Here is a 25428-nt window from a genome sequence, read left to right on the forward strand (position 1 = left end):
TCGGCGGTCACCTAAGTCTCTTGTCCTGTAATATGTAATTGTTTTGTCCAGTGGAGACACCACTGGCCACGTGTGGCTGTTGAGCGTTTGACATGTGCCTAGTGTGACAGAAGAGCTAAATTTGTTATTTTATTTCATTTTAATTAATTTACACTTAAAAACATATACTCAATTCTGCTATTACCAAACTTCTGAATGTTTTGAGAACAAACTGGGTATGTGAATCTATTTTTTCATCTGTATGTTTTATGAAATCTAAATATAGACAAATCTTTCAATGAAAATTTAGAATTTGAATTGCTGTATACTTTATAAAATACACTTCAACTTCTGAGTACAAAAGTATGTGACTTCTCATTAATATTTTTAAGATTAATGACATATGAAAGTAATATTTTTTATGTATTGGGTTAAATAAAATATATTGCTAGAACTAAAATTTTACTTTTTAAGAACGACTAATAGAAATTTTTGGAATATATATGTAGCTTGCATTATGTTCCTATTGATACCTGATATATGTAGAGAGAGAGAGACTTGCATTATGTTCCTATTGATACCTGATATATGTAGAGAGAGAGAGAGACTGTTTCTTGGAAATTGGTATAAATGACTTGAATTTCTTGGAGAAACAGTTTTGCAACTGGAATTATAGAATTCACAAATTCTTTTAGGTAAGAGAACTACATACAAGGTCATGTAGAACCTAGAAAAATAGCCCTTTGATGGAAAATGCCATTGGGTGTGAAATTAATAAACATAAGACTGTTGTGACAATCCTCCAACTTAAAAATATATAAAACAGATTTTGTTCAAAATGTTTATGCATCCTCTTCCATTTTTAGATGGAAAAGATATTCTGTTTCTAGTCACTGTGTCAGAAAAGCTGTTAGATATAAAAAGATGTAGTGTGAAAACTTTGTGTCCTATTTAAAATAAAGGTAATGAATAAATTTGAATAAGATTTTATACTATTTTAGTATTTCTTTATTTCTTTGCATCTGTACATTTTTTCCCCCCTTAGGTATCAAAGTTTAAGTTGATTGCTCTTTTTAAGTTTTTTTTTTTCTTTTTGAGATAGTATAATTAAATATTCAGAATGTATGGCTATTTAACATTAGAAGGGAGGTAGCCTATAGCTTTTTTCATGACTCTCTACCTGTTCCTTTGACTGGGACTGTTAGAAAAAGTCTGATCCATTTGGATGAAAACTGTTAAAGCTGAAATATTTTGACATATTAACAGCCTTTTTCTTCATACACCAAATAAGTGACCTACAAAAAGTTTGATAGACTCAGTGAAATCTTTAAATAGAAATTAACTGTTTGGACCGTTAATTGTCTGATAACTAAAAATCAACTTTGGCTCCGATGTTTGTGGCATTTAATTTAAATGTATGTATCATTTTTCTTTGATTTTTACATAGAAGGAATCTCAAAAGGATGATAAAAACTTGAAGATATTGGAAAAAGAGGTAAGAAATGCTTTCAACTCAGTGAAAATGAATGTGCTATATAATGGAAAGAAAATTACATAGAGTTAAGAAGCACATTCAATTTCAGTTTCAGAAGTTGTACAGTAAAGCAAATATATCATCCAAACCAGCGCCTACAGGTTAACAATTCCTTGGCATGGTTACTGCATTTCAGAGCCTGGTTGTGAGTATGGTAAGCTAGCAGGGTCAACTTTTCAACTTTGATAGCATACCAAGGACAGAGTCAAGATAACTCACTTTATGAGAAATAAAAATCAATGTCAGTTTATTACAGTTAGATATGTGGGTCAAATATTTACATTCGCTCATAGTGCACACTCTCCCTGTAGGGTAATCTAGGTGTTACGGCAATGACTATCTAGGGAACTGCTTGGTGAGCATAAAATTCTTGCAGATTAGTTAGATTATGATCAAGCTATGCTAACCTGATACATCCCTCTACACCGTGATTCTGTACCTTCCTCAAGAATGACATGACCTAGTGCTGCACAGACTAATACAATACTACTAGCCACGTGTGACTAAGTTAATTAAAAGTAAGTGAAATTAAGAACTAGATCCTCAGTTGTACTAGTGCATTCAAGTGCTAAAGAGCCACGAACAGCAAGTGGCTACCATATTAAATAGTGCATTTCTACCATGGCAGAAAGTTCTGTTGAACAGCACTGTCTTACTTAGGTTCTCTAGAGGAGTAAAACCAGTCAGACATGTGTGTTGTTTTTGTTGTTGTTGTTGTTAGGTGCCATTGAGCCTATTCTGACTCGTTGCAACCCTATGTACAACAGAAAAAACACTGCCCTGTCCTGCGCCATACTCACAATCACTGCTACGTGTGAGCCCATTATTGCAGCCACTGTGTCGGCCCGTCTCCTTAATGGCCTTCTTGTCTTTGACTGACCCTCTAGTTTACCAAGCATGATGTCCTTCTGCTGGGACTGGTTTCTCCTGATAACGTGTCCAAAGTAACTGAGATGAAGTCTTGCCATCCTCCCTTGTAAACAGCATTCTGACTGTACTTCTTCCCTGTGTGTGTGTGTGTGTGTATATATATATGTATAATATATATATACATATATATATATATGTATGTATGTAGAGAGAGAGCCATATTCATAGAGAGAGACAGACAGACAGACTTACTTCAAAGAGATGGCTCATGTAGTTGTAGGGGCTAACAAGTCCCAAATTCATAGAGATGAGGCAGCAGGCTGGAGACTTCTGCTGGCTCACAGGATTGCAGGGGCTGGCAAATCCAAAATCTGCAGGTCAGGTGGCAGACCAGAGACCTCTGCAGGCTTACATTCCAAGATCTAGGTGTCAGGCAATGAGAAAAGTGCAAGGTAGAGAGAGAGAGAGCATAAGCTTTGCCAGAACATCCATTTATATACTGGAGGCAGACCACACCCCCCAATAGACTCCCCTTTCAACTGATTGGTTGATCACATCAGGTCACATCATCGAAGGTGATTACATTACATTGCATGCGTTCCATTGTGTTACATTGCATTATATTACGTTAAAGTACATTACAATATGGAACAGCAGCAGTCTAAAATCTGGCCTAGAATCATAACCAAGCCAAGCAGACACATAAAGTTAACCATCACAACCACTGACCTAGAACATCCACTTCTTTAAGCAATGCTAAACTCATCACTGCCAACTTTGTTTCTCTGGCCCTCCTTTTTTGGTGCTTGCATTGCTGATCGACTCTTTTTCTGGTGGGCATTTTCTTTCACTATATAAAAACTCTATGTAATTACAGTCAAATGTTGGCTTAGGACCAAGAATATGTCAAGGTGACTCTGCAATGCTCTGATCCTCTTTGTATTTACTTTAATAATATTGGCTCTCATTTTACTGAGTATACATGCCTATGTCCAAACTGTATACATGGGGCATATTATCAGCAGGGGCCAGTTCCTGGAGAAGGACATCATGCTTGGTAAAATACAGGGTCATCAAAAGAGAAGAAGACCCTCAATGAGATAGATTGACACCGTGGCTGCAACAATGGCCTCAAGCATAACAACAATTGTGAGGATGGCTCAGGACTGGGCAGTGTTTTCTTCTGTTGTACACAGGGTTGCTATGAGTTGGAACTGACTCAAGGGCATCTAACAACAACAACAACATGTCTATGAGGTAGAGGTTAGTATCTACAGATGTAGTAATTAAGTCTCAGTTAATATACGGTAAGGAAGTGGCAGAATCAGGATTAGAACTGATGATTAGTTGCTTAATCTTTTAGAATAGAGCTTCCTGACAATACAGAACTCTATTTATGCTCCATGGTATTTGCTGTTTGCTTCTCTGTTTAATTTGGATTAGTTGTCTATTTAAAAATAAAATTTCTCACAAAAAGATACAGATTTCTAACTATAGATTGCAAAATCAGACTTGACAACGCTTAGTTCCACATTCCCCTCCAGGCAACCATCTGCTGGGGCTGTGCTGCATTTGGTCTTCAACTCTCACCTGACTCTTTTTACTTATTCTTATCATCTGCTTGGCCCTGTAGACATTCGTCTTGACAAACCCTTTTTTTGGAGCTTAAGCTTTACCTAAGAAATGAAAAGTGTGTTGTAGATCATCTTGCTGTTTTCTTTTCTACTTTATAATGCTGTGCTATAAGCATTGGTTATAAGCCAATAATATAAGAATAGGGAATTTTATGGTCAAGAATATTAAAGCTCTTTCTGCTCCTAGCATTCGGCTCACAGCGTTTTGTATTAGTGGTATTTCATATATTTTCAGTCACTATTGAAACTTAAATATTGGCTTAAAAACCAGATTGATAAGAATACAAAAATCAGAGTAGAAAAAGCTTGATTGTGCTCATGCAGAACCTGTACATAGACCGAGAGGCAGTTTTTCCGGCAGAACAAGGGGATACTGCATGGTTTAAAATCAGGAAAGGTGTATCTCAGGGTTGTATCCTTTCACCATATTTATTTAATCTGTATGGTAAGCAAATAATTCAAGAAGCTGGACTGGATGAAGAAGAACGCAGCGACAGGATTGGAATTAACAGTCTGTGACATGCAGTTGACACAACCTTGCTTCCTGAAAGTGAAGAGGACTTGAAGCACTTACTGATAAAGATCAAAGCCCACAGCCTTCCTTATGGATTATACCTCAACGTAAAGAAAACAAAAATCCTCACAACTGGACTGATAAGCAACATCATGATAAACGGAGAAAATACTGATGTTTTCAAAGATTTCATTTGACTCGGATTTACAATGAATGCCCATGGAGGCAACAGTCAAGAAATCAAATGACATATTGCATTGGGCAAATCTGCTACAAAAGACCTCTTAAAAGTGTTAAAAAGTAAAGATGTCCCCTTGAAGACTAAGGTGAACCTGACCCAAGCCATGATATTTTCAGTTGCCTCATATGCATGAGAAAGCTGGGCAATGAATAAGGAAGACTAAAGAAGAATTGACTATACCATGAGCTGCCAGAAGAATCTGTTTTGGAAGAAGTACTTCCAGAAGAGAGGATGGCAAGACTTCTTCGTCACACGTACTTTGGACATGTTATCAGGAGGGACCAGTCCCTGGAGAAGGACATTATGCTTGATAAAGTGGAGGGTTAGCGAAAAAGAGGAAGATGCTCAAGGAGGTGGATTGACACAGTGGCTGCAACAATGGGCTCAAACATAGCAATGATTGTGAGGATGGCTTAGGACCAGGCAGTGTTTTGTTCTGTTATACATAGAATCACTGTGAGTCAGAGCAGACTCGACAGCCCCTACCAACAACAAACTTTTTCAGTGATACTTTCTCGAGACTTGGTTTATAGCCCAGCAAATAAGTAGCCTATTTTGGTAACTGTTCTATATACACTTGAAAATAATGTGTACTTGTTGGGTGTAGTATTCTACCTCAATTAATTTAAATGAGTTAAAAGTTTTGTTCAGATCTTTTTTAATCTGCATTGATATTTTTATCTTTTAATTACTGAGAAAGGTGTGTTTAATTCTTCAACTCTAACTGTGGATTAGTCTCTTTCTCCTTTTAGTTCTGTCAATTTTTGGTTTGCATTGTCCTTGTTAGGTGCACAATAAATTTAAGATTATGTCTTCCTATTCAGTTTACCATTTCATTATTTTAAAATTCCCTCTATATCACTGTCAGTACTTCTTGCCTTAAAGTCTACTTTGTATGCTGTTAGTACAGTCATACCAGTTTTCTTTTGGTTAGTATTTGCATGGTAAATTTTTTTTGATCCTCTTATTATCGATCTATCTGTATTCATATATTTAAAGTGCGTGTCTTGTAAACATACCAGTTGCCATGGAGTTGATTCCAACTCATGGCTACCCCATGTGTGTCAGAGTAGAGCTATGCTCCACAGAATTTTTAGTGACTGATTTCTTGGAAGCAGCTCTCTGGGCCTTTCTTCCAAGGCTCCTCTGGAGGGACTTAAACCTCCAGCTTTTCAGTTAGCAGGGCTAACAGTTTGAAAAATCTGGAGACTAAACTGTTGGGGATCTTGACTGTCCTAGGAAGAGCTCTTTTTCTCTCTGGAGTTTTAGTTCATCTAGTCCTTTTTCACAAATATCTGATGTGTTTAAGAATGTTTTTTGTAATTTATCTGTTTATTTTTTTTCTAATAGTAGCAGTAGGAGGGATTGCTAATGCCAACCGAAGTCTACGGAAACCCTGGTGGTGTAGTGGTTAAGTGCTACGGCTGCTAACCAAGAGGTCGGCAGTTTTAATCTGCCAGGCGCTCCTTGGAACCTATGGGGCAGTTCTACTCTGTCCTATAGGGTCACTATGAGTCAGAATCGACTCGACAGCAACGGGTACTGAAGTCTACCCAGACACCTAGCTCTGCCTTCTTAAAAAAAAAAAAAAGTTTAGTATTTTTAACTGTAATTTGAATTTTTTTAATTAGAACTATGGAACACAAGAACTCTTATAGGTAGAAATACCTTAAAGTGAATATACATCTTAGTTGTACCTGGAAGTTTATGACAATTCAAATCTTTCTGTTGTAAAATGCATACATATTTAAGATGTATCATAAGGTGGTTATGGTTGCCCAACCAAAAAAAAAAAAAAAAAAAAAACCCATTGCTCTCAATTAGATTCCAACTCATAGCGACCATGTAGGACAGAGTAGAACTGCCCCATAGGGTTTCCAAGAACACTTGGTGGATTCGAACTGCTGACCTTTTGGTTGGCATCCGTAGCATTAACCACTGCACCACCAGGGTTTCCTGATTGTCCAAACAGCTAGTAAAATTAGAGTGTCTAAAGGCATAATGTAAAAATCAGAGATATTTAGAAGCTTTCACATTTTAATTATCAATAGCATCTCTTTATATTGGCATTATTACCTGTGAATCATTTATTTATCACCTTGTTTTCCTCCAGATTCGTGTTCTTGTGCAGGAACGTGGTGCTCAGGCCAAGCGGATCCAGGACCTGGAAGCTGAGTTTGAGAAGATGGAAGCAAAGCTAACTGCTGCCGTCAGGGAAAAAACTTCTCTCTCTGCAGACAATGCTTCACTGGAGAAACAGCTCATTGAATTAACCAGGACCAATGAGCTGTTAAAATCTAAGGTATTTGAACCTCAGGGTAACATTTACATTTGAATAAATAGTAAATGTATTTTTTCTCATTACAGTTGTCTGGGAATTTTAGGCTCTAATTTTGCTTTATTCCTTAACTAAATGTATCTTTATATTACCAAAAAAAAAGAGAGAGAGAGAACCAAACCCATTGCCATCAAGTCAATTCTGACTCATAGCGACCCTATAGGACAGAGTAGAACTGCCCCATAGAGTTTCCAAGGAGCTGTCAACCTTTTGGTTAGCAGCCAAATGCTTAACCACCGTACCTCCAGGGACCCTCTTAAATGTTAAACTGTTTCATGTAGGAGGTATTATTTCAGCTTTATTATGGTGCCAGGAATAAGAGAGGTTATAAACAAACGAGTGACTTTGTTTTAATGTCTAACATTTCTTTACCCTCCCTCAAAATCTTTTCCAATATATAATAAGATCATTAATAAAATCACAGAATTTACATCTAGAAGTCACATTAAAGATCTTCCTCTGAAATAAATAGTAGCATAACAGCAGGCCTCCATCTCAAATCTTTTTGGTAATAAAATGTGAAATGAATAAATTGATGGACAAAACGCGTGCAATAGTTAAATTGTGATTGTCCTTATTAATATCCTAATAGATCTTACAGGGTCCTTGTGCTTGCTGCAGAAGTAGAAGGAGCATAGAAATCACTACTCAGTTTAATAGAAAGAGTCATTTAAGCCGGGCCTGTCATGTGCTGGGCTCTTTGCTTACAAAGGGAATAGGGGACAGTCAGGGAAGGCTGTAGAGCAGATAAAACCTTGAATAAGACTTTCATGAAAGAGTATGAGTTGCAGGATGGAGCCAGTCACTCAAGGGAGAATACCATACAAAGGTATGGAGACCTGAAGTATTTAACATGCCTGGAGACCTACCATTGGCTTTGACATTGCAGGAGTAGAAAATGTGACAGATAAAGAAACTACAGGATAAAGCAGTTTTAGCTAGTCTTGGGATTAAACTAGAGAGATGGATTTAAGAGAGATGGAAGCAAAGAGACATCAATTTATTGAAATAACCAGGTGAGAGGCAAAGGTTATGAACCAAGGCAATGAAGATGAAGAAGAAGAAATAGACAAAAGAGACATTGAAGAAGTAAACTAGATAAGGCTGTATTGATTGGTTGGAAGTAAAACTAGAGAACCAAACCAAAACCAAACTCGTTGCCGTCGAGTCGATTCTGACTCATAGCAACCCTATAGAACAGAGTAGAATTGCCTCATACAGTTTCCAAGGAGCGGCTGGTGGATTTGAACTGCTGACCTTTTGGTTAGCAGCCGTAGCTCTTAACCACTGTGCTACCAGGGTTTCCAAAACTAGAGAGGAGTCTGTTATTCCTTTTATATCACTGCTGACTCAGGAATGTAGAAAACATTAAAATTGGGTATCTTATTGAGGGAGAATGAGAGCAGTTCAATAACTTTACAAGCTTCACAGCTAGTAAGTAGATGAGTTGGCTCTGTCTGACTGTAACCACTTTGTCAGACTTCTTTTGGGGATATCATATACCCTTAAGAAACCTTTCCCCAGAAATGTCCATATTTGCAAAACATGAAAATGTGTGTGATTTTAAGGGGTTTATAAGCCCATTACAGGCCATCTCCATACTCTTTAATGGACTGTAAAACCCAGAGTAAGCAATTCTGCTTTGTAATGTTAAAAATATCAAGCTGCCCTCCCTTTGACTGTAGAATGTAGGTGTCAAGCACTGGGTTTGCCACCTGCCACAGTGTTTATTAACCCAAACTGCCGACCTTTTGGTTAGCAGCTGTAGCACTTAACCACTACGCCACCAGGGTTTCCATCAGAGTTTACTAGTGAAAGCCATTTTAAGCAGTGATTAGCTTGGTGTCTCTGGTCGCCAGATAAAATCTAGGTCCTCTGCCACCTCTACCCCCAACAAACATGAATTGTATGTTTACTAAGACTTGTCAGGATTCCATAATTTTGAAGTTTTGTAATAATCATCTCTTTTGCTGTGAGAGTATTTCCAAAGAGGGGGTTAAGATGGTACAATTTGAACAGGATTTTTAATCCCCTGCTAAGGAAAGAATGGATTTCTATTGCATACTCATATTGGGATTAACCACAATTTAGATAAAAGAAAATCAGAAGCTAGCTGTAAAACCTTTCTTCTTCTGGGAGTTGTAGATGGGAGGAAGAATTTACTTGAAGTGAATACATATCTAATAGGACTGCTGGCTTTTCAAACTTGTTACAGGCCTTTGGGCTATGGCAGGGGTATGAATTCCTGCCTCTGCCACTTACTAGCTGTGTGGCCAGGGGCAAGTTATTTACCTTCTCTGCTTCAATTTCCTCATCTGTAAATGCAGATGATAGAACCTTCCTCAAAGGATTATTATGAAGATAAAACCCAATCCATGGATGCTCTGAGCACAGTATTCAATAAAGATTAGCCACTAGAATTATGATCACCTTTTTGGAAAGAGCAGGATCACAGTCCTTGGCTTTTATAAATAACATTTCCAGCGCTGCCTATTTTAAGCAGAAGAAGTTAGGGTTAGGGTGTAAGGATGCAGTGCTTTGTGGACACATTCATCTTTAACTGTTAAAGTTAGCACGCAAAAGAACCAAACACGGAAAGGGAGCAGATTCCTATGCTCCACCAGGGAGATTCTGATTTAGAAGGCCTGAGACAGACCCTATAATCTACATATTTCAAAGATACACCAGGCAATTCAGATGCACGTTATCAAGCAAACACCCTTCAAGAAATCCTCCCCAAGAGGCTTGTTTCAAGATTTCACAACGGACTCTCAAGCACATACAGGTAGTAACTACCCATGCCACCTTTAAAAAAAAAAAAAAAAAAATCACATTAAGGAGAAGGAGGGACAAGAAGAGTAGTGTTCACTCAGTAATTGTGGTACTGGTCAAGGACCATTAACCAACGTGTACTGCAGGCTAATTATAGCTCCAATAATAGGTAGAATAATCAATAGTCAGTGAATTTTATATGCGACTCAGCAGAAAATGTTTCTGAATTCTTTTTCTTCTTTGTCATACCTAGTTTTCTGAAAATGGTAACCAAAAGAATATGAGAATTCTAAGCCTGGAGTTCATGAAACTAAGAAACAAAAGAGAAACCAAGATGAGGGTGAGTGATATCTCTGGTAAGTCTGCTGTGTCTGGATCTAGGGATCCGAACATTTCTCATTTCCTAAAACATGTATCTCTGTTGTGTAGAGTATGATGGCTAAACAAGAAGACATGGAGATGAAGCTGCAGGTCACCAAGAGGAATCTCCAAGAATCTCAGGGGAAAATAGTGCAACTTGAGGAGAAACTGTAAGTGCCTAAAAGGAAAGAGAAACTCTTAAGTATAACTAATTCTCGATTTGCCTCTTTCAGCTAGTTGTTATTTACCTAGACTTTAACCTTCTCTCAATACTTCCCTCATTGCCTTCCTCTCATGGCCCTATTTCTTATCCTGAGTAGCAGACCAGTCCTAATCACTCCCAAACGTTTTATGCTAGAAAGATGTATGAATGTATTACTTTTGTACATTATTTGTATTGATAAAGAGGAAAGACCTCATGATCTTTCTAATGTAATCTTATGGAGGTGGTAGATCAAAACTGGGAAATACTGGCATAGAAAGTTGTGATTAATGCATATTTAATGCATGTTCCTAGCCTTCTTACGTACAATAAAATGCACAGATCTTAAGTCTTGACAGTTGTATACATCTCTGTATCCACTACCCAAACAAGATAAAGAACATTTCCATTACCCTAGAAAGTTCCTTCTTGCCCCTTCCTACTCCTCCCCTGCTCCCTGTACACTCTCTCTCTATCCCAACAACCACTTTCTGACCTCTATCATTATAAATTAGTTTTCCCCTTTTTTGGGAAGTTTATCATACCATTAATTTGTGTGTGTGTATTTGTATGTATATGTCACTTCTTTTGCTTAACATAATGTTTTGAGATTCATCCGTGCTTTTGTTTATACTATAATTTGTTCCTTTCTATTTCTGAGCAGTATTCCATTTTATGCATGTAACTCAGTTTGTTTACTGTATTCCTACTGATAAATATTTGGGCCATTTCCCATTTCTAACTCTTATGAATAAAGCTGCTGTGAGCGTGTTGTATCTCTTTTTGTGGACATATGTTTTTTATTTCTTTTGGGTGAATATCGAGGAGTAGAATTGCTGGATCATAGGGCAATTTAACTTTCTAAGAAACTGCCAAATAGTTGTTCAAAGTGGCTGTACCATTTTATATTCCCACTAGCAATGTATAACTGTTTCAGTTCTACATTCTCACTGACATTTGGTGTTGCCAGTCTCATTGATTTTAGCCTTCTGGTGGGTGTGAAGTGGTGTCTCATTTGTGATTTTAATATATTACTAATGATGTTGGCCATCTTTTCATGTGCTTATTACCAATTCTTGTATCTCCTTTTGTAAGGTGTCTGTTTAAGTCTGTCATCCATTTTTTAAATTGGGCCGTCTTTTTATTGTTGACTTCTAGGAGTTCTTTATATGTGTATCCTAGATACAAGATATTTGTCAGATATATGGCTATGAATTTTCCCCCCATTGTCTTCCAATATATCCCAGTAGATTTTCCATGCATACCTATTTTTTTTTCCTAATGGTATCTTCTGATGAACAGATGTTTTTATTTTGACGAAATCTAATTTATTGGTTTTCTTATTTTATATAGTTATTATTTTTGTGTTCTTTCCAAATCTTTTTGTACCCCAGGGTAGAGAAGCTATTCTTCTAGGTTGGCTTCCACGAGCTTTATGATTCTACATTTAGGTCTGTCATGTATTTCTAATCATTATTTTTGTTTTAGTGTGATACATGGATCAAGATTTACTTTTTTTTTTTGTATAATTTTTATTGTGCTTTAAGTAAAAGTTTACAAATCCAGTCAGTCTCTCACACAAAAACCCATATACACCTTGCTACACACTCCCAATTACCCTCGCCCTAATGAGACAGCGCGCTCTCTCCCTCTACTCTCTCTTCTCGTGTCCAATTCTCCAGCTTCTAAACCCCTCCACCCTCTCATCTCCCCTCTAGGCAGGAGATGCCAACATAGTCTCAAGTCGCCACCTGATCCAAGAAGCTCACTCCTCACCAGCATCCCTCTCCAACCCATTGTCCAGTCCAATCCATGTCTGAAGAGTTGGCTTCAGGAATGGTTCCTGTCCTGGGCCAACAGAAGGTCTGGGGGCCATGACCACCACGGTCCCTCTAATCTCAGTCAGACCATTAAGTCTGGTCTTATGAGAATTTGGGCTCTGCATCCCACTGCTCTCCTACTCCCTCAGGGGTTCTCTGTTGTGTTCCCTGTCAGGGCGGTCACTGTTGTAGCCAGGCACCGTCTAGTTCTTCTGGTCTCAGGATGATGTAGTCGCTGGTTTATGTGGCCCTGTCTCTTGGGCTCGTAATTGCCTTGTGTCCTTGATGTCCTTCATTGTCCTTTGCTCCAGGTGGGTTGAGACCAATTAATGCATCTTAGATGGCTGCTTGCTTGGTGGTGGTATGGGAGATGGCTGCTTGCTAGCATTTAAGACCCCTGACGCCACGCTTCAAGGTGGGATGCAGAATGTTTTCTTAATAGAATTTATTTTGCCAATTGACTTAGATGTCCCCTGAAACCACGGTCCCCAAACCCCTGCCCTTGCTCCGCTGACCTTCAAAGCATTCAGTTTATTCAGGAAACTTCTTTGCTTTTGGTCCAGTCCAATTGTGCTGACCTCCCCTTATTGTGTGCTGTCCTTCCCTTCACCTAAAGTAGTTCTTATCTACTATCTAATCAGTAAATAACCCTCTCCCACTCTCTCTCCCTCCCCCCTCTCATAACCACAAACGAATGTGTTCTCAGTTTAAGCTATTTCTCAAGATCTTATAATAGTCGTCTTATACAATATTTGTCCTTTTGCATCTGCGTAATTTCACTCAGCATAATGCCTTCCAGGTTCCTCCATGTTATGAAATGTTTCACAGATATCATCATTGTGCTTTATCGATGCATAGTACTCCATTGTGTGAATATACCATAATTTATTTATCCATTCATCTGTTGATAGACATCTTGGTTGCTTCCAGCTTTTTGCTATTATAAACAGTGCTGCAATAAACATGGGTGTGCATGTATCTGTTTATGTAAAGGCCCTTATTTCTCCAGGATATATCCAAGGAGTGGGATTGCTGGATCGTATGGCAGTTCTATTTCTAGCTTTTTAAGGAAGCGCCAAATAGATTTCCAAAGTGTTTGTACCATTTTACATTCCCACCAGCAGTGTAGAAGTGTTCCAGTCTCTCCACAGCCTCTCCAACATTTATCATTTTGTGTTTTTTGGATTAATGCCAGCCTTGTGGGAATTATTTTTTGTGGGAGTGAGATGAAATTTCATTGTAGTTTTGATCTGCATTTCTCTAATGGCTAATGATCGTGAACATTTCCTCATATATCTGTTAGCTACCTGAATGTCTTCTTTAGTGAAGTGTCTATTCATATCTTTTCCCCGTTTTTTAATTGGGTTATTTGTCTTTTTGCAGTAGAGTTTTTACAGTATCATGTAGATTTTAGAGATCAGCTGCTGATCAGAAATGTCATAGCTAAAAACTTTTTCCCAGTCTGTAGGTAGTCTTTTTACTCTTTTGGTGAAGTCTTTGGATGAGCATAGGTGTTTGATTTTTAGGAGGTCCCAGTTATCTAGTTTTTCTTCTGCATTCTTAATAGTGTGTTGTATACTGTTTATGCCATGTATTAGGGCTCCTAACGTTGTCCCTATTTTTTCTTCCATGATCTTTATTGTTTTAGATTTTATATTTCGGTCTTTGATCCATTTGGAGTTAGTTTTTGTGCATGGAGTGAGGTATGGGTCTTGTTTCATTTTTTTGCAGATGGATATCCAGTTATGCCAGCACCATTTGTTAAAAAGACTGTTTTTTCCCCATTTAACTATTTGAGGGCCTTTGTCAAATATCAACTGCTCATATGTGGATGGATTTATGTCTGGATTCTCAATTCTGTTCCATTGGTCCGTGTATCTGTTGTTGTATCAGTACCAGGCTGTTTTCACTACTGTGGTGATATAATAGGTTCTAAAAAAAAAAAAAAAAAAACAGGTAAAGTAAAGGCCTCCCACTTTTTTCTTCTTTTTCAGTAATGGCTTATTTATCCAGGGCCTCTCTCCCTTCCATATGAAGTTGGTGATTTGTTTCTCCATCTCATTGAAGAATGTTGTTGGGATTTGGATCGGAATTGCATTAAATGTATAGATCGCTTTTGGTAGAATAGACATTTTTATAATGTTAAGTCTTCCTATCCACGAGCAAGGTATGTTCTTCCACTTATGTAAGTCTCTTTTGGTTTCTTGCAGAAGTGTAGTGTAGTTTTCTTTATATAAATCTTTTACATCTCTGGTAAGATTTATTCCTATGTATTTTACCTTCTTGGGGGCTACTGTAAATGGCATTGATTTGGTGATTTCCTCTTTGATGTTCTTTTTGTTGGTGTAGAGGAATCCAACTGATTTTTGTATGTTTATCTTGTATCCCGACCCTCTGCTGAACTCTTCTATTGGTTTCAGTAGTTTTCTTGAGGATTCCTTAGGGTTTTCTGTGTATAAGATCAGGTCGTCTGCACTTTGACTTCTTCCTTGCAAATCTGGATACCCTTTATTTCTTTATCTAGCCTAATTTCTCTGGCTAGGACTTTCAGCACAATGTTGAATAAGAGTGGTGATAAAGGGCATCCTTGTCTGGTTCCCGATCTCAATGGGAAAGTTTTTAGGCTCTCTCCTTTTAGGGTGATGTTGGCTGTTGGCCTTGTATAAATGCCCTTTATTATGTTGAGGAATTTTCCTTCTATTCTTATTTTGCTGAGAATTTTTATCGTGAACGAGTGTTGAACTTTGTCAAATGCTTTTTCTGCAACAATTGATAAAATCATGTGATTCTTTTGTTTTATTTATGTGGTGGATTACATTAATTGTTTTTCTAATGTTGAACCCTCCCTGCATACCTGATATGAATCCCACTTGGTCATGGTGAATTATTTTCTCGATATGTTGTTGTTGTTGAATTCTATTGGCTAGAATTTTGTCGAGGATTTTTGCATCTACATTCATGAGAGATATAGGTCTATAATTTTCTTTTCTCGTGGTGTCTTTACCTGGTTTTGGTATCAGGGATATGGTGGCTTCATAGAATGAGTTTGGTGGTATTCGGTCCTTTTCTATGCTCTGAAATACATTTAATAGTAATGGTGTTAACTCTTCTCTGAATGTTTGGTAGAACTCTGCAGTGGAGCCCTCCGGACCAGGGCTTTTTTTTTGGTGGGAGTTTTTTGATTACCTTTTCATTCTCTTCTTTTGTTATGGGTCTATTTAGTTGTTCTACCTCTGTTTGTGTTAGTTTAGGTAGGTAGTGTGTTTCTAGGAATTCATCCATTTCCTCTAGGTTTTCAAATTTGTTTGAGTATAGTTTTTCATAGTAATCTGATATGATTCTTTTAATTTCAGTTGGGTCTGTTGTAATATTGCCTCTCTCGTTTCTTATTTGGGTTATTTGCTTCCTCTCCTGTTTTTCTTTTGTCAGTTTGGCCAGTGGTTTATCAATTTTGTTGATTTTTTTTTCAAAAAACCACCTTTTGGTCTTGTTAATTCTTTCAATTGTTTTTCTGTTTTCTATTTCATTTAAAAAAAAAACCAAAACGTTTAGCTTGGCTCTAATTTTTATTACTTGTTTTCTTCTGGTGCCTGTGGGTTTCTTTTGTTGGGCTCTTTCTATTTGTTTAAGTTGTAGGGATAATTCTTTGATTTTGGCCCTTTCTTCTTTCTGGATGTGTGCATTTATTGATATAAATTGGCCTCTGAGCACTGCTTTCGCTGTGTCCCAAAGATTCTGATAGGAAGTGTTTTCATTCTCATTGAATTCTCTGAATTTCTTTATTCCATTCTTAATGTCTTCTATAATCTAGTCTTTTTTTGAGCAGGGTATTGTTCAGTTTCCAAGTGTTTGATTTCTTTACCCTGCTTTTCCTGTTATTGATTTCCACTTTTATGGCCTTATGATCAGAGAAGATGCTTTTTAATATTTCAGTGTTTTGGGTTCTGGAGAATGTTCCATGTGCACTAGAAAAGACAGTATATTTGGTTGCTGTTGGGTGGAGTGTTCTGTATATGTCTATGAGGTCAAGTTGGTTGATTGTGGCATTTAGATCTTCTGTGTCTTTATTGAGCTTCTTTCAGGAGTCCTGTCCTTCACCAAAAGTGGTATGTTGAAGTCTCCTACTATTATTGTGAAGCTGTCTATCTCACTTTTCCATGCTGATAGACTTATGTATCTTGCAGCCCTGTCATTGGGTGTATAAATATTTAATATAGTTATATCTTCTTGGTGTATTGTCCCTTTAATCATTATATAGTGTCCTTCCTTATCCTTTATGGTGGATTTAACTTTGAAGTCTATTTTGTCAGAAATTAATATTGCCACTCCTGCTCATTTTTGATTGTTGTTTGCTTGATGTATTTTTTTCCATCCTTTGAGTTTTAGTTTGTTTGTGCCTCTAAGTCTAATGTATGTCTCTTGTAGGCAGCATATAGACAAATCTTGTGTTTTAATCCATTCTTCCACTCTCTGTCTCTTTATTGGGGCATTTACTCCATTTACATTTGGGGTAATTATGGATAGGTATGAATTTAGTGCTATCATTTTGATGTCTTTTTTTGTGTGTTGACAGTTTCTTTTTCCCACTTGATTTTATGTGCTGAGACATTTTCTTTATATATTGTCCTTTCCTCATTTCTACTGAGTCTGTTATTTTTCCCTTGTATTTTATTTTGATGAGTAGGATAGTTTGTCTGCTTTGTAGTTAACCTTATTATTTACCCCTATTTTTCTAAATTTAAAACTAACTTTTATTTCTTTGTATCGCCGTATCTTCCTCTCCATGAGGAAGGTATATGATTACATTTCTTAGTCCTTCTTTATTATTTTAATGTTGTCTTCTTTTATATAACAACTTCACTGTTACCCTGTTTTGGGCTTATATATATATATATACATATAAAATCTGGCTTTGTTTTTTTGGATATCCCTGTTTGGGTTGACTTCTGGTTGCTCTGCGCAGTGTTCTAGTCTTGGGATGATACCTGATATTATTGATTTTCTATCCGAAGAACTCCGTTTAGTATTTCTTGTAGTTTTGGTTTGGTTTTTACGAATTCCCTAAACTTGTGTTTATCTGGAATTGTCTTAATTTCACCTTCATATTTAAGAGACAGTTTTGTTGGATATATGATTCTTGGCAGGCAGTTTTTTTCCTTCAATTTTTTAAATATGTCATCCCATTGCCTTCTTGCCTGCATGGTTTCTGCCGAGTAGTCCGAGCTTATTCTTACTGGCTCTCCTTTTTAGGTGACTTTTCGTTTATCCCTCGCTGCTCTTATAATTCTTTCTTTATCTTTGGTTTTGGCAAGTTTGATTATAATATGTCTTGGCGACTTTTTTTTAAGATCTACCTTATGTGGTGTTCAATGAGTATCTTGGATAGATATCTTCTCATCTTTCACATTCTCAAGGAAGTTTTCTGCTAACAAATCCTCAACAATTTTCTCTGTATTTTCTGTTATCCCTCCCTGCTCTGGTACTCCAATCACTTGTAGGTTATTTTTCTTGATAGAGTTCCACATGATTCTTAAGGTTTCTTCATTTTTTTAATTCTTTTATCTGATTTTTCTTCAAAGATATTAGTGCCAAGTGATTTATCTTCGAGTTCAAGAATTCTAGCTTCTACTTGCTGAATTCTGCTCCTCTGACTTTTTATTGAGTTGTCTAATTCTATAATTTTATTGTTAATCTTCTGAATTTCTCATTGCTGTCTGTCTATGGATTTTTCCAGCTTATTAAACTTTTCATTACGTTCCTGAATAATCTTTCTAATTTCTTCAGTTGCTTTATCTGTGTGTTCCTTGGCTTCTTCTGTGTATTGCCTCATTTCCTTCCTGATGTCTTGAAGGGTTCTGTATATTAAACTTTAGTATTCTGCACCTGACTCATAGCGACCCTATAGGACAGAGTAGAACTGCCCCATAATTTTCCAAGGAACGCCTGGTGGATTCGAACCGCGGACCCTTATGGTTAGCAGCTGTAGCACTTAACCACTACGCCACCAGTGTTTCTATGAGTCAGAATCAACTTGACGACACTGGGCTCGGTTTGGGTTGTTTTATTCTGCATCAGGTAATTCCAGGAATGCACTTTCATCTAGAAGATCCCTGGACTCTTTGTTTTGAGAGGCTGTTGAGGTGATCGTGGTCTGTTTCTTTGTGACCAGATATTGACTGTTGTCTCCGAGCCATCTAGAAGTTATTGTATTAGTTTATGCCTGCTTACTGTGACCTGACTGCTTGCTTTGTTTTGTTTTAGTATACCCCTATGAGTTGCTTGAGTGATCTAGCTTGATTATTTTCACCTTTGGAGCTCTGGTGTCCTGTCCCCACCTGGCTAGAGCAGTTATCAGGTATAGGAGTCCATTCAGTTTTCTTGTATGAATTCAGCTCAGGTTTCCAGGTAGCTGATCATCAAGTGTGTGGTACAGGCTCTGTCCTACAGTCTTAGAGGGGCAGGGGTGATTGGCATGTATACTGGTATCTGATTACAGCAGGGGTTCACGCTCTGAATAAGGCAGGGAGCTGAGAATCAACCCCCAAGTGTCTTTGAGGAAAATGCGCCTCTCTTCCCTAGAGCGTGCTGGTGGGTGGGTTCTGCAGACAGACCATGGGTACCCAAAGTTTTTGGTTGTAAGGACTGGGAGGTACCAGTTATGTTTGGACCCCTGTCACGGGTGGCTGGGTGACCTGAGTGGAGCTACCAGTCCTTAGGTCCCTGATGTGGGTAGGTGAGGACCTTGTTTAACAGGCAAAGCAATGTCAAACGTCAAACACCCATCTCTCCACCGCGCAGCTGAAATGGTTGGAGTTTGCCAACAAGGGCCTATTCTCCCAAAATAGGTCCACACAGGTCCATGCAGAAGGGAAAGGTGCTCGACATCCATGGACGGTTTATGCCTGGACAGGAGCCGCTTCTGTCCTGAGCTCCCCTGGTTAATGGAGCTAGCAAATTATCTTTTCCCCCCAGTTGCTAATTTTTTCCTTCCCCAAGGCCAGGAGGATGGCTCTAGGTGCTCACCAGGGTCTATCTCAGGCCCAGGGATTCTGCCATTGAAGCTGGCTTGGGGGTTGGGGAGGCGTGGTAAAATATACACAAGTACTTAGCTTTTGCCGAGAGCGCCGTTCTCAGGTTCCAGAGGTGTGAGTAGGCTGTGCGGCTGGCTGCTTCTACCTGAGGAAACTGCGGCCAAATGCTAGTACCAGCCTGCCGCTGCTCCAGGAATGTTGCCTGAGGGCTCCCTGCGATTCAGGTCCAGTAATTCCTCTGCACTTCTGAACGGTCTCTTCCTCCCCGGCCCCTCAGTTCGTTGTCTAAGCTTCCCTTTGATGCTCAGGGCTCTCAGCTTGTCACAAATATACTCGTTTCACTTGTTTTTTTGGGTCCTTTTTGTAAAGAGGGCTCGCCAGAAGCATCTGTCTATTCCACCATCTTGGCTCCACCCAAGATTTACTTTTCTCCATAAGAATGTCTAGGTATTTTTGCTCCATTAATAAAAAGCTTCTCCTTGCACATTGAATTGCTCCTTAAAAATAACAATCAAATTTTTATTTTTTTAGCTTTCAAGAGTTCTACATACATGATCCTGTTGTCTGTGATTAACAACAGTTTTACTTCTTGCCAGTTTTGATGCCTTTCATTTCCTTTTTTTGTTCTCTTCTACTGTTATGTTCTTATTGTACCTCTTCATTTGAAGGGCTTAGGGCTTTGGTTGGAACCTTAATTCTAGAATAGAAATGTGTACACAAGGACAGTGCCTCTTAGACCCAGTGCTGACAGGTATCAAGAATTAGCCCCTTTCTGCTCAATATTTCTGAAACCTTTATTTTGTACTGCTATAAATATTCAGCTCTAAAGTTTATCTTCCCTGTGCCAGGCATTAGTGAGGAGTACAAAGATGAAGCAGGGTGAGTGGCCTTTGTCTCCTAGCAGGCCATTAACTAATGGAGGAAATGAACACAAATAACTGAACAAAAGGTAGTCTGCTGCAAAGACTTTAATAGCACACAGAATGCTATTTTCTATGTGTGGTGAGTGAGGAAAACCAGTAAGTTACGAAAAAGATTATTTATAACACTTGCATTATTATAGGTGATGACGCGCACCATCATTGCCCTTGTAACAAAATATGTTCGGAAAGCTTTCTCACTTCTCTCCTATTTACATATAAGTTACCAACTTGAAAATTCACAAAAATAGTGGTTAAGAGTTTAGACTCTGCAGCCAGCCTGCCTCATACAACGGTATCTGGTACATAGTAAGTATTATATGTGATTATTAAATAAATAAACTAGTATGTATTAATATACATAATTTTTTTTTTTTTTAGTGTTTCTGTAGAGAAAGAAAAGATTGATGAAAAATCTGAAACAGAAAAACTCTTAGAATACATTGAAGAAATTAGGTAATATGAATAATAGTTTTAATTTGGACTTTATTTTGTTGAAAAGTGATGATTATTTTTGTCATTTTTTGGTTAATTTCCCCTGTGCCTAAATAGATACAGTATTCAAAATTATTTGTTTTAATGTAGTTGTGCATCAGATCAAGTGGAAAAATACAAGGTAGATATTGTCCAATTAGAAGAAAATCTAAAAGGGAAGAATCATGAAATTATAAACCTTAAGCAGTCTCTCGAGGAAAACACCGTTATGTTGTCTAAACAAGTAGAAGACCTGAATGCTAGATGTCAGCTGCTTGAAAAAGAAAAAGGTATTACAGTGTTTCTACTATTACTTTCTTTAAATAAGTATTACATACAATTTTAAGAAAAAATAGTTTGCTATATTAAAACACATCTTTATAATTATCCAAATAAACAACAAAAAATCCTGTTCCACATATGAACGTTTTTGACAGTTATAATGTTTATGCTCTGTTTATGTCAATGTATAGCTTGTCTCGATTGAAATATATACAGTTATGCAGTTCTCGACTTCCCAACTGGGTGGCAATTTAGAATTGTTAGGTATGTGGAACTAGGTTTGGGAATTTCATTAGATTTTAGAACCTTACAAACTTATTAAATATTTTTCATCTAAATTACCATTCTACAACTGTATTTCAGAATAACTAATTTAAGATTCTGGGTTAGGCTCACTTCTGTTCTCTCTCGGAGAATAAAAAAGAATCCCTCAGCTAAACAGTAGTAATGGAACTGAAGAAATCTGAATGCCATTCATCTTAATTAGGATTATCTACATTTAAGACTTTAACTGTTTGTTTATGTACAAGAATTTCTAAACTTGCTTAGTTCTTCACTAAATTGTTTTTCTCAATACATCTCTTGTTTGGTTCTTCTTTACGTATTAAATGGTACTTTCAAAAATTCTATAATTCTGACTTTCCAATTAGGTTAAATAATGACTTTTAGTAGCTTAGGTTGATTCAGTAATTTGGTGCAAAATGATTCTTTAATATTCATTAAACATACAAACTTCAGAGTTAGGTTCCCCATCCCCTTTGGAAATGCTTAATAACATGCTAAAAGCAATATAATGGAATATTATGGGAGTCTGGGTTTCTCAAAGTTGATATTAGTATCCAGTTACAGTATTTTTAATGTTTTCCCTTTTATAGATGACCTTGTCATCCGGGGTAGAGAACAAGTTGAAAATCTAAATGCTGAGATACAAAACTTAAAAGAGAAGTTTATTCTTGAAAGACAAGAACATGAAAAGCTACAACAAAAAGAGTTGCAAATGGATTCACTTCTCCAACAAGAGAAGGTAATTTACTAAACACCAAAAACAGTGCTTATTTCATGTCATAAATTTCTATACATATATCTCTCTCTAAACCTTTAAAATTATATATATCATTTGATCCAACAATTCTATGTTTAGAATCATATCCTGAGGAAAATAATTATAGATACACTAAAAATTTAGCTACAAAGATGTTCACCACAGGGTTAGCGAAAATGTGAAAAAATTACAAACACCAGATGTCACAAAATAGGCAAATCATTTTTTAATAATTTCAAGGCTCATTCTTGTGATATATTATTATATACACCTACCAAAAAACCAAATCCATTGCTGTCAAGTCGATTCCGACTCATAGTGACCCTATAGGACGAATGGAACTGCCCCATAGGATTTCCAAGGAGCAGCTGGTAGATTCGAACTGCTGACCTTTTGGTTAACAGCTGAGCTCTTAACCGCTGTGCCACCAGGGCTCCAGATTATTATATAGACATTAATAATTACATTGTAAAGAGTGTCTAACAATATAAGAAACAAAACAGATTTTTAAAATGCAGATTATGCAAAGAGCATTTTACATATCACTAAGAAAAAAAATCCACTTTAAAAAAAAATGTGCATAGGATGAAAATAGGCAGTTCTCAGAAGTGTAAATCCAGGTGGCCTGTATACAAGAAAAGATAGTGATAATCAGGTAAATGGAAATAAATTTACTTTTCGCTTATAAGATTGGCACAAGTTAAAACATTTGATAATAGAACCCATTGATGAGAGTCGGGCAAACAGGTGCCCTCAAGCACTAGCGTAAAGGATTATACTGTTGGGGACATGCAACCATTGAAAGAATAAAGTAGATCAGGATATGTACTAACCTGGACAGATGCCAACACCTATTTTTATGATTTTGTGAAGTAACCTTTACATACAAAGAGTAAATATCATTCATATCATTCATATCCCCTCTAAAATTTATGTGTGTATGTAAGTATATGAAAAAGGCCAGAGGATAGATATACCATACTAGTGGTTATCCCTGAAATGGGAGAACTGGGTTGAGGTGAGGAGTAATCAAAGGTAATTTTGACTTTATTTTTGATGTTGTAATTTTTTTTTTAATTGGTATTGTGTTGTATATTACATAACATAAAAATATTTGGATGTAGCAGTAAAATCAGAGTCCAATATTTATGTAATATTGTGTGAGAAAAGGATATTATGAGATAGCAGTCAGTTGTAAAACAGATGTAAAATATGATTTTAGTTTTCTAAGGACTCTGTGTGTGTGCTGCATAGAACAAAGACTGAAATGATATTAACCACAATGTTAACAAGGTGTAAGATATAATTCATGAGAAAAATGAAGCCCTTAAATTTAGTTTTCATGCTTCATTATCCGTCCTTTTTGTCTCTCAGTAAAACCTTCAAATGCCATTTAAAATGATTTTCATGGATTTCTATTTGGACATAGGAATTATCGTCTAGTCTTCAGCAGAAACTGTGTTCTTTTCAAGAGGAAATGATTAAAGAGAGAAATCTCTTTGAAGAAGAATTAAAACAAGCACTGGGTGAGTTAGATGAATTACAGCAAAGGGAGGAAGATGCTGAAAGGCTAATCAAGCAACTGGAAGAGGAAACAAAGTCTAAAGCTGAAGAACTAAAATCCCTACAAGAGAAGCTAAAAGGGTTTGTATTAATAAAAGCTGTTATTATATATGACTTCAAATGTTATGAAGTATTTTCTCTCAGAGTTCTCATGTTAATTATGGCAGTGGGTGAGGCTGGAATTGTTGTACATTTAGGGAATAAACACAGAAGTAAAGTAAATGCCTAAGATTTAAGACAAACAAGTAGGAGAGCCAAAGTTAGAAGCCATGCTCTTTCTCTTAAGGCCGGAGGTTTAATTAACAAGAACTTTAATAAATAAATGACCAAATTTTTTAGCTTCCTTGCTTCTCCTCTTACGTTTTCTAAAAATTATTAGACATCACAGCAATAATGAATTAAGAAAAAAACACATAAAACTGAGAATCCCACCCTTCAATAAATGACTGCTTCCATGTTTTGTATCTATATGTCTATCAGTTTACAATGTGTTAAGTTATACCTTCGGTTATCTTTTTTTGAGGAAGGACAAACACTTCAAAAGCAGCAGTCAAAAAGCAAAATGGAAAAAACAATTATTAGAATTGAGAAAAGGAAGAAAGAAAATAAAAAGCTCTGGAGTTTTTTTAATGAAGATCTCACAAAGTTTTAGGAGGACATAATCTTTGTAAATCACCAAATCTTATTCTTTCAAAAACTGAAACTTCGAAAATAAGGAATTTGTCCTTTAAAGTGGACTGAATTTTCATTACCTTTTTTTTTTTAAAACTAGTTCAGTGTTAACTTCCATCCATCCTTCCGTTCCTACCAAATTTAAATTAAAAGATTCAGTTTGATTCTGGAATGTGAATTATAAGTAAAATAATGAATTCTGTTATTAAAATCCTTGAGATTGCATAACTAAAAACTTTTCTAACAGGAAGCCACAGACTAGGCAGAAGCCTCAAGGATTGTAATGTCCCTCACACCAGTGGACCTATCCCTTGGTAGATGCTGTTGTATTAATCCCTTTTCTGTTTTTTTGTGATGATTAGTGATGAAAAAGAACATCAAGGTTTTATGTATGCCTGCTTGTTTGGGAAGAGTACAAAAGTATAATTAGGGGGTTTGTTCTATTCTCCAGACAGTCTTGGGGAAGGGGAACCTTAAGATACTGAGTAGATGGTGACAATTTCAGAGAAGAAAGAAAGTTGAGAGAGTCATTTATTTTAACTCGAAGAACTCTGGTCTAAAGGTCAGGAGAAAAAGGTCTTATTACTTGATCTGTAAATTATTTGTGTGATCCTGAAGAAGACAATGTTAATTTCTTTAATTTTCTAATTCATTAGATGTAAAATAAAGGAGTTTTATGAGATGATTTCAAAAGTTCCTTCCAACCTGGAAATTTCAGGCTTAAGGGAAAAAACAGCTAAAAGAATTGGAAGTGACTCCTTAGGGGAACAGAGAAGGAAGTATTCTTAATATACACCCTTTAATACTACTTGATTGGTTTTTAGTTGTGGTGTGTATATTTTAGAAATGACATTCATTACAGAATAAATTTTATCAGGTGTTTATCTTGTATTAATGTCCAATTTAGTCTTGAATAATGCTTCTTATTTGTATTTTTTAGCTTTATCTGTTCTTTAAAAGATTTCGCATAAACTCATATGCATACCTAAAAATTTATCATAATTTTGGTGATATTTTTCGTGATATTTCAAAGATCTTTGATACTCGTAATATTTAAAAAGGTGACTTAAAAGCTATTCTATCTATGCAAAGTAATAATTATTGATTAAATAAGTTATTAAATCTTTGAATAATTTACAATAAATCCACATAGTCCTGTAACTTTTTCAGAATAACTTTT

At 36.7% G+C, this 25428-nt stretch overlaps 1 protein-coding gene across 2 annotated transcripts in view; it reads left to right on the plus strand.

Moving 5' to 3' along the window:
- The window catches only part of HMMR (hyaluronan mediated motility receptor), a 47391-nt gene that overhangs the window by 7601 nt on the left and 14362 nt on the right, over positions 1–25428 (plus strand). For both annotated transcript variants that reach the window (XM_010592323.3, XM_003404876.4), the window contains exons 4-11: positions 1427–1474; positions 6886–7074; positions 10136–10222; positions 10312–10412; positions 20597–20671; positions 20801–20979; positions 21847–21995; positions 23443–23657. In XM_010592323.3, coding sequence (XP_010590625.2) covers positions 1427–1474; positions 6886–7074; positions 10136–10222; positions 10312–10412; positions 20597–20671; positions 20801–20979; positions 21847–21995; positions 23443–23657 — 1043 coding nt within the window. The remainder of the gene's footprint in view (positions 1–1426; positions 1475–6885; positions 7075–10135; positions 10223–10311; positions 10413–20596; positions 20672–20800; positions 20980–21846; positions 21996–23442; positions 23658–25428) is intronic.

This window comes from Loxodonta africana, chromosome 2 (assembly GCF_030014295.1).
Source record: "Loxodonta africana isolate mLoxAfr1 chromosome 2, mLoxAfr1.hap2, whole genome shotgun sequence".
Taxonomy (NCBI): domain Eukaryota; kingdom Metazoa; phylum Chordata; class Mammalia; order Proboscidea; family Elephantidae; genus Loxodonta; species Loxodonta africana.